This window comes from Chlorella variabilis (genome assembly GCF_000147415.1).
Source record: "Chlorella variabilis unplaced genomic scaffold CHLNCscaffold_5, whole genome shotgun sequence".
NCBI classification, from domain to species: domain Eukaryota; kingdom Viridiplantae; phylum Chlorophyta; class Trebouxiophyceae; order Chlorellales; family Chlorellaceae; genus Chlorella; species Chlorella variabilis.
Genome location: NW_005435083.1, coordinates 1030566 through 1039663, shown reverse-complemented (window position 1 = coordinate 1039663; position 9098 = coordinate 1030566). Strand labels below are relative to the sequence as shown.

General features: G+C 69.9%; 3 protein-coding genes across 3 annotated transcripts in view; 2 read left to right on the top strand and 1 right to left on the bottom strand.

Moving 5' to 3' along the window:
- CHLNCDRAFT_142991 (hypothetical protein) overlaps window positions 1-3653 on the bottom strand; it is a gene marked incomplete at both ends in the record, with an annotated part of 5154 nt that extends 1501 nt beyond the window's left edge. Inside the window, 9 exons of the mRNA XM_005849514.1 lie at window positions 166-334; window positions 531-753; window positions 931-1089; window positions 1249-1567; window positions 1764-1919; window positions 2054-2266; window positions 2411-3254; window positions 3382-3464; window positions 3557-3653. Coding sequence (XP_005849576.1) covers window positions 166-334; window positions 531-753; window positions 931-1089; window positions 1249-1567; window positions 1764-1919; window positions 2054-2266; window positions 2411-3254; window positions 3382-3464; window positions 3557-3653 — 2263 coding nt within the window. The remainder of the gene's footprint in view (window positions 1-165; window positions 335-530; window positions 754-930; window positions 1090-1248; window positions 1568-1763; window positions 1920-2053; window positions 2267-2410; window positions 3255-3381; window positions 3465-3556) is intronic.
- A 344-nt stretch (window positions 3654-3997) lies between these two features.
- On the top strand, window positions 3998-5704 carry CHLNCDRAFT_142990 (hypothetical protein; the record flags this gene model as incomplete). Its single annotated transcript, XM_005849775.1, has 7 exons — window positions 3998-4042; window positions 4133-4189; window positions 4320-4398; window positions 4572-4819; window positions 4961-5079; window positions 5304-5415; window positions 5561-5704. 7 exons carry the CDS (start codon window positions 3998-4000, stop codon window positions 5702-5704), a joined length of 804 nt encoding a protein of 267 aa, XP_005849837.1.
- Window positions 5705-6460: 756 nt separating this feature from the next.
- CHLNCDRAFT_142989 (hypothetical protein) lies at window positions 6461-9064 on the top strand (the record flags this gene model as incomplete). Its single annotated transcript, XM_005849774.1, has 7 exons — window positions 6461-6589; window positions 6705-6942; window positions 7184-7294; window positions 7477-7872; window positions 8075-8218; window positions 8415-8853; window positions 8980-9064. 7 exons carry the CDS (start codon window positions 6461-6463, stop codon window positions 9062-9064), a joined length of 1542 nt encoding a protein of 513 aa, XP_005849836.1.
- Window positions 9065-9098: the final 34 nt, after the last annotated feature.

Here is a 9098-nt window from a genome sequence, read left to right as displayed (position 1 = left end):
GCCTCGCCCCGTCCATCATAACACACACGCACACGCCAGGGACACACCGGACATGCCGCCACCTGCTGATGGCCTCTGTCCCCCCTCAACCACACGCACAGCCCTCCCAAGGCACACACCCTCACCCCCCAGCCCATCGCCACACCCACACCCCAACACCCGCACCACACACCCAGCGCCGCACCTCTGTGACCAGGTTGAACGCGTCGTTGGCCCCCGGCGCGTCGCCAATCTTGTCGGGGTGCGTGGCCAGGCTGAGGGTGCGCTTGGCGCGGCGGATGGACGCCTCGTCGGCATCGCCGCCCACCCCCAGCACCTCGTAGTAGTTGCCAGCCTGCGCAGGGGGTGGGGGGGGGAGGTGTGTGTGGGTGTGGGTGGGTGTGTGGGTGTGGGTGGGTGGTGGTGGCAGTTGTGGCGCGAGTGGGGAGCAAGGCGTGTCGTGGGTGCATTCCAGCGGGAGGCACGGGGCCACAGAGCGTCACACAGCATGGGGGCCGGGGGGCCGGACTTGCCTTGAGGATGGCGGCCACCGCCTCGGGAGCCCCCGCGGGGACGTCGTTGTACAGGTGCTGCATGCCAGAGGGCGGCGCGCCCGCGGGCTGCCCGGGCCCGCCGCGCCCGCCGCCGCGCCCGCCGCCGTCCCCCCGCGAATCCCGCGTGGCGGCAAGGTGCAGGTACAGCAGGACGGCGGCCCCCAGGCCGGCCACCCAGCTCCACACGTCCGTCCCAGCCCACACCAGGCCAAACAGCAGCCTGCGGCGGCGGCGGCGGCGGCGCGGGCAGGCGGGGCGGGCGGGCCATCCGCTCAGGCACAGGCCTAGCGGTGCGCACGCATGGTGCGGGGAGCCAGCAGGGCTGCAGGCCTGCCCAGGCCCAGGAGCACAGGCACAGGCGGCGGGCGTGTGGGCGGTCGGCCAGGCTCTCTCTCACTTGGCGACGAGGAAGGGGGCGGGGATGGCGCGGAAGTGGGTGGTCAGGTGCGCCTCCAGCTGCGGCCAGGGCTGCACCATGGCCGCCAGCAGCGCGGCAAAGGCGGCCGCCACGGTTGCCAGGTGCACCACCGCCCACCAGCCGCCGCCCAGCAGCCACCTGCGGCGGCGGGCCAGGGTTCACACGCGGGTCAGGTGCGCAGGCCAGGTGTGCATGCGTCCCATCCAACCTCCAAAGCCAAGCCCATGCACCTCCGACCATCTGACAAACACGAGATGGGAGGGCGGCGGGTGCGGCGGCAGCGCCCAGCGCGCTCACCAGGTGGCGGCGCACATGGCTGCCAGCAGCCAGAGCACGGTGGGCACGCGCTTCTGCGCCGCAGGCACCTTGGCGCCCAGCTCGGCGGCCAGCAGGAGGGCGGCGGCCGCCGGCAGGCTCAACCACCACCTGGGCTGCCACAGCAGGCGGCGCCACAGCCACAGCAGCGGTGCGCCGAGTACGGCGCGAAGCAAGGCGGCCGGCAGCGGCCAGGAGGCGGCCCAGCGCAGCAGGCGGCAGGCGGCGGGGTAGAGCGCCAGGTGGGCCAGCGTGGATGAGCCAAAGGCGCGCTGCAGGGGCAGCAGCTCGGCCAGGGTGCCTGTGGGGGGGAGGGAGCACGGGTGGGGGCACGGCGGGGCGTGGGTTGGTGGTGGGTGGGCGGAGAGCGAGGTGGCAGAGGGTGTGCTGCGCAGCGCAGCAGGCGGCATGTGCGCGGGAGGCGCCAGCGACGCGGCCGCTGCCCCAAGACCCTGCCCCAGCCTCAGCCGCAGGCCCCTGCCGCTTCGCCAGCTCACCTAGCACCGCGCCCCATCCGCCGCCGCAGGCGCACCACAGCAGCGGGTGCCATGCGGCCATGAGGCCCAGGGCAAACACGCCGGCGGGCACCACAGCCGGAGTGCCCCGCTGCTGCTGCGCATAGTCCGCGGCGCTGACCACGCCACACCCGCACCCTGCAGGGGCCACAGGAGGCGAGGACCTGAGGGTGGGCCACTCCTCAACCTGCGCAGCTCGCCCGTGGTGTGACAGCAAGCTAGAAACCAGCCGCCTCTGCGGGCTGCTGCCTCGCGGCACTGGCACCGCTCACCCGCTGCAGCCGCCCACAGCAGCGCCACGCTCCACGTGGGGTGCCACAGCAGCACGCGCGGCACAAAGAGCAGGGCGGCTGCCAGGCGGGCGCCAGCCCACTTCCACCCGCCCTCGGCATCTGTCAGCGGCGCGGCGGGCGGCGCCAGCCTCAGCAGCCAGTACAGCGAGCAGGCTGTGACGCACAGGCATGCCAGCCCGATGAGCCCGTAGCCTGCAGGCAGGACATGAGGGGAGGTGGGGACCTTCGCTGCTGCTGGGGCCATGTGCGCGCCAGCTGGCATGCGCAGCTTGTCAGCACGATGACAGCCCAGGTGGGCGGGAGGCAGCAGCGCCGCAAGCCTGCAGCCTCACTCACGAATCGTCGCCATGCGCGCCTTGCGAGCCTTCTCCCTTGCTTTCTTCTCCTGCACCGCGGCGGCCAGCGCCTCTGCTGCCGCCTCGGCCGCCGCCGCCGCCTCCTCCTGCCGGGTTTGCCGCTGCTGGCGCCGCCGCTCCTGGTGGTACATGCGGTGGCCATCCGCCTCCTCCCGCTGCTCAGGCTGCGGCCTGCTGGCCTGCCGCGCGCCCGCATGGGCGCCGGCGCCACTGCTGTCCTGCGTCTGCTGTGAGCTGCCGCTGGCGCTACCGTCGCCTCCGCTGCTCTGCGGCTGCTGCGAGCTGCCGCTGGCGCCGCCTGCCCCGCTGTCAGCCACCGCCTGCAGCGCTGCCTGGTACTGCGAGCTGCCTGGGTCCAGCTTGCAGGCCTTCTGCAGCAGGCGGTGCGCGCGCTGCGCCTCGCCGCCGTGCAGCGCCTGCTGGGCCTTGGCAAAAAACTCCGCCGCAGCGTCGCGGTTGGAGTGCTGGGTGGCGGCGGCGTACATCTGTGCATCCAGCTGCTCGCGGGGTGAGGTGGCGGAAGGGCCCGCCGGCGCCGGGTCGATGCGCGGCTGCTGCTGCTGCTGCCGGGCTGCCTGCACTGGCGCCTGGGCATCGTCGTACCGGCTGGCCGGCTGCTCCTTGGGCGGCGGCGTCTGGGCGCTGTCCTGCTGCTGCCTCACCTCCTCGCCCTGCCCCTCTCCGTCCTCCTGCTGGCGGCTGCCGCTGTTGGCTGCAGCGCCACGCTGGCCGGCCACCAGCAGGGTGGCCTTGAGCACCCCTTTCTTCTTCAGGAACCGAACAGCCTCCGCCTCGCTCTCCACATCTGTGCTCAGAGGGATGTCCTGCAGGACCATACGGTGCACAAATAAACAGGTGAGATGATGCAGAAGGGCTGTCTGCAAGAACAGTGCGATTCTGGGGAACCAGAAAGCGCGTGACACAAGCAGGCGGCAGCGGAGCGCGACGCACCGCGCGGAAGCGGCCCGGGCAGTGGACCACCAGGTGACGGGGGCCCTCAATCAGGAAGAAAATCTGGCTGCTGTCCTCCACCCCTGTGTAGCAGCAGCCTCGCAGGCGCAAACGTCAGTGAGCGGCAGAGACGAGGTCAGGCCGCCTGCGGCATGGTGTCGGCATGTTCCCGCACCTGGCAGCCAGACCAGCAGCTGCACCGTCTCCCGCTTCCCATCGCTCGACTGCTCGACCAAGTACCGGGGCACAGCCTCGCTTTGGGCGCCGTCCATCCTGGGCGGCGAGCCAGCCTGCTCCCCTTCTGGCTACACTGGCATATCCACACTGAGGGGCATGCAATTGATGACGAGACCAAGTCTGGAGGCCACAAAGGGCGCAGCGGAGCGATCGAACGTCGGGGTTGGGCTTCTGCAGCGACTTGGGGGACTGTGAAACTGCGCTGGCAGTGACGATGGCGATGCGGGCGGCCTGAGAGGACACCCTTTTCGGCTGCCGGACAGGGGGCACTACAAGCTCATTGGTCTCAAGCGCGGCCCAAGAGGCTGCTTGCTGGCAAAATAAGTAGTGATATTGCTCTTCGGAATTGCGCAGAGGTCTTAGGGAGCGGCACCACCCGATGGCAGACCTTGGCCCCGCCACCGCGGGTTTTGCACAGCTGCAGGTGCGTGCAGAAGGCATGTCGCCCTGTGTGCAGTGATCAAAGGCCGCCGGGCGGCGCTGATCGTTTGATCGCCTTCCTGTCTACCCGCAGGCAGCCTTCTCCAAAGGCGACCTCGCGGCCTGCAAGCAGCTGCTGAGCCGGCTCAAGGTGAGCAGGGAGGCGCCGCCGGGGGGCAGGCACCCGCCCGCCTTGTGTGGAGCCGACGGCCACTGGCGGGCGTGGCCAACCTCTCTGGGCAACCTCCTTCTCCTGAGCCACGGCTTGCACCCCTGTGCAGCTGGAGCTCACCAAGCTGCCGGCGCTGCCGCCGGTGTATGAGCCCAGCCCCAACGCGCAGCAGCAGCTCACACTAGCGAGTGCGTGCCGGTGCTGCGCCTGGCCTCCATGGCGGAGCTCCCTTTGGTGCACTGTCCATGCCTGGCGCCTGAATGCCTGCTGCTGGGAATGCCTGGGCGGCCATCCACGCACCTCTCCTACTCCGAACTGCATGCCCCGCCTCTGTTTGCCCTTGGCCCGCGCCTGGCTGCAGGGCAGGTGCTGGAGCTGGCGGTGTTCCTGAGCATCAAGCAGGGCGACGAGGTGGCGTTTGAGCGCAACTTTGCGCAGCTGCGCGTCTACTACGGCGACGCGCGCCCCCTGCTGCCGCCCAGCGACCAGGAGGCGACGCTGACGGCGCTCAACCTGCTGAGGCTGCTGGTGCAGAACCGCATTGCAGAGTTCCACACCGAGCTGGAGGTGGTGCCGCCCGCGGTGCAGGCGGCGGGCGAGGTGGCGCAGGTGCGGCGGCGGCGTGGCGATGCACAGAAGTGGGAGAGGCGCCAGCAGGGCTCAAGGCGATGCGTGCCGGCGGCAGCAATGCGTGGTGGCCTTTGGGCCCACGGCTGCGCATGCTGCGCCCCTCCCCGTGCCGGCGCGCAGGTGGTGGAGCTGGAGCAGTGGCTGATGGAGGGCGCGTACAACAAGGTGCTGGATGCGCGCGCCCGCGCCGCCTCCGACTACTACAAGCACTTCCTGGACCAGCTGTCCTCCACAGTCAGGTGGGGCTGGGCGCGCGCCGAGCCAGGGACGGCATGATGCCGGGGGGAGGGAGGTCACCACGGCGAGGGTGGGATGCGGCCAGCTTGAAGGGGTGCACGGGGCGGGGTGGGGTGATGCGGTGGCAAGCATGTCTGCTGCTGCCTGCTGGCTGGCTGGCTGGCTGGCTGGCTGGCTGTTGGCCCCTGTCCACCCCGACCTGCCATGCTGTGCGGCGCCGGTGCAGGGAGGAGGTGGCCAGCTGCAGCGAGCGCGCGTACAACTCGCTGAGCGTGGCGGATGCGGCGGCGATGATGATGCTGGGCAGCGAGGCCGAGGTGGTGGAGTTTGCAGCAGAGGTGTGCTGACAGGGTTGCGGGGCCGCATGGGTGGATGGAAGGGATGGGAGGGAGGGAGGGCTGCCACTATCGCCCTTGTGGTTGCCACTGTGTCCCCGCCTGCGCTCCACCCGCATCGCCGTCGCATGCACCGCCCTATGTGCAGCACGGCTGGGAGGTGTCCAACGGGCGCATCACCTTCAAGCCCGCCGCCGACAAAGATGCTGCGGCGGCCGCCGCCGCGTTGCCTTCCCTGGACATCATCAACCACTGCCTCAACTATGCCCGTGAGGTGGAGCGCATCGTGTGACGGCGGCGGCAGGCCGTGTTGGCTTGTGTTCATGTGCACTGGTGGGCATGTGCACATTTGCTGCCCATGCACATGTGTAAATTCAGAACGCCTCATGATGAATCAGGGGGGCCCATGGTGAATCAGGGGGCTCAGGGATGATGGCCTCTGGACACACAGAGTCCAGTCCATACGCTCTTCACGAATCCGCAGGGAAGCTACAACTGGTCTTGCCACACCGTTCACAGTCGAATTCTTTTGGGAGCTGAAGTTTGAAGTGAACATCAAGGGGAGAGCAGGGCAACGGAGCAGGCCTCCAACATTTCAGTCAGTGCCCCTGCGGCAGAAGGAGCCTCCCCGTGTGCGTTATTGCATTTAACAGTGGGGTGGTGGATGTTTTCGGGGTTCAAACCCGGCTGGCAGGCTGTGTAGAGGAAGGGGGTGGTGGAAAGTAGGAAAATTCGGCTCGCAACCGGCCTACACAGGCACTCCCGGTGCCCAACATCGCAGCACAAGGAGCTCCAGTCACCCTGGACGTTCTATCCCCTACTGGCCCCCACGCGCTGCGTGCTTTCACGTGTGTCTGGCCCCACCCCGCTTAGAGCCTTCCAACTCTGGGTCTCTGTGCACAGCGTTACGGCCTGCCTTCTTGGACCGCTTGAACAGGCCTGGCGGTCACCAGCCTGCCATCCCCCACATAGTGAAGGCATTCTCCAACCCGGGCTGACTGACGTCCCTCAGGCTGTGTATTTGACTTGGGAGTGATCAGAGGGCGCCATGGACGCGCCAGCTGACTACAAGGAGGCCTCCCCAGCCACCTCCACTCCAGCCGGACTGGAAGACGGCCAGCAGAACTCAGCCTTCAAGGAGTCCTTCCATGTAGCGTTCGCGGTCACCAAGGACGAGGTGCGCGCCGCCGCCTCCAGGGCAAGGCTGCCCCCTGCCGCCCCCCACGTCCCGCGCCAGCACCACTGTCGCGGCGCACGCCCGGCCGACCTGCGTGCCTCACTCTGCCCTGCAGGATGTGTCTGTGGTGCGGGGAGACAAGTCCTTCTCCTCAGGCATGTCCCTGTACGCCGTGGCTGATGGCCACAACGGCAGCGTGGTGGCCCGTCACGTCGGCTTGATGCTGCCGGATGAGCTGGAGCGGCAACTGGGCAGCGGTGCAGCAGCAGCTGACGATGCCGCGGTGCGGCAAGCGCTGGCACGGACATTTGTAGCCACCGATGCGGCAGTCTGCCAACAGTTTCAGCAGGCTGGTGGGTGGCGGCCCCTGCTGGCCCGTGTGCATGTCGCTGCCGAGGGCACGGTACTGTGAAGGGGGGCACAGCAGCACTGCTTTGGGTCCACCCCGTATGTCTGGGTCCACTTGCTCCCGCGCCGCTGCACGGCCAGTCCAGCATCCCAGGGCCCTGGCCTGCAGGGGGCCTCCTCTCATGCCTGCTCTGCCCCCACCCGCCGACCCCCGCCCGCCCTCCTCCTCCGCGCCCCGCGCCGCAGGCTGCACGCTGACCGTGGCGGTGCTGAGCGGCGACGTGCTGACGCTGGCCAATGTGGGGGACTCCACAGCCATCCTGGACACGGGCGCAGAGGTGGTGCAGCTGACGGCAGGTGCGTGGGGAGGGGCGGCCTCCTGAGGGGGTCACGCGCCGCCGCTGCCTGCATCCCTGCAGCCAGCCAGATTTGAATTCCTGCGCCCCCTGGTGGAGGCCACCCCTGGGGCCAGCTCCCAGCCCAGCCTGGGCTCCAACCATGCCACACACCTGTCCCCCCCCCCTCTCCCCCTCCTGCAGACCACCGCATCGGACAGAATGCCGGCGAGTTTGCCCGGCTGGAGCAGGCGGGCGGGCGGCTGGCGCGTCTGAACGAGTACGGCGCGGGCCCCTCCAGCTGCGTCACCGACGGCGTGGGCCCCGTGCGCCTCTGGCCCGGCGGCATCATGGTGGCGCGGGGCATCGGCGACCGGGATGTGGGCGACATCCTGCTGCCCAACCCGCACATACGCCAGGTCAGGGTGCCGCCCAGCGGCGCGCGCCTCATCCTGGCCTCCGACGGCCTGTGGGACACGATGCCGGCGGGGCGCGTGGCGCGCGTGCTGCGAGCGCACGGCAGCGCCAAGGCGGCCGCCACCCAGGCCGTCACCAGCGTGGCAGCCTGTCGGGGAGGCCTGTTTGCGGACGACGTCACAGGTGGGTGGGGGAGCCTGCTCACAAGAGGCGCGGGAGGGAGCCGCAGGCCCGCCAGCAGCAGCCACCCTCGCAGGCCGGCGCCGTGCACGCCTGCTCAGCCGCGAGCGATGCGCCGCCGTGCCTGCCCTTAAACCCTGCGAGCCTCACCCTCTGCCCTGCCCTCTCCGCCCTGCCCCCTCCCCCCCAACTGGTTGTGGCGCAGTGGTTGTGCTGGACATCCTCCCTCCCGGCTGCGCCGACTTCCGCGAGGTGTGCGCCAAGTTTGGGGGCCGCCTGCGCACCGCCCTCTCCAACCCCAACCTCTCCACGCTGGTGGAGGAGATGGTGCAGCCGCCGCAGCTCAGAGGTGGGCACCATGGGCGGGCAGTGCGGGGGGCGGGGGTGGGCAGCTGGGGTGCGGGGCGTGGTCATTGCCCAGCGCTGGGTGGGGCAGTAAGTGGGGAGCAGGGCGCCATGCGGCTGGGCTTCCAGGCTGGCACACAATTCATTGCTGACTAACAGCCCCTCCCCACCCCTTCCCCACCCCGTGCCCGCCCCCGCAGCGCCCCCAAAGCGCGGCCTGTTTGCCTGCTTCAGCAAGCCGGCGGTGGCGGACGACGAGTCGCGGCCGCGCGGCGCGCAGTACACCCCCTCCTCCTCCCTGGGCAACGGGCAGTACACCCCCTCCTCCTCCCTCCACGGCGGCTCCGAGCGCAGCATGCGCGGCGGCGTGGTGCGCGACCCATCCGTGCGCGGCTGCAAGCGGGCCACCACCGTGGATGTGGTACACGATGCAGACACCGCCTACTGGACCGCCGCAGACTTTGGGCGTGCGCCCAGCTCGTCGGCGTGCAGCCGCAGCAGCAGCATGGGGCACGCGCCGCCGCGAGACGTGGTGGAGGGGTTGGCCTTTGGGCTCAGCCACAGCTCGCTGACGTCTGAGGAGGGGGCATCCCAGGAGCTGCAGCGGTCGCTGAGCAAGGGCAGCCCCCAGGCAGCGAGGTGAGGCGGGCTGCCGCCACCAACCACGGGGCGGAGGGGCAGGGTGTGCTGATGCTGGGCATGATGGGTGGAAGGGCTGCGGCCTCACACCCTGATCGCCCCCTTCCCCGTTTTGGTGTGCTGCAGCCGCAAGAACAGCGGCGCGCCCGCTGCCGGCGAGAGGAAGTGCCACGGAGGCCACGCTGCCGCGACACTGCTCTGCCATGCCTAGCCTGGCACTCATGAACAAGGCCCACACCTCCTCG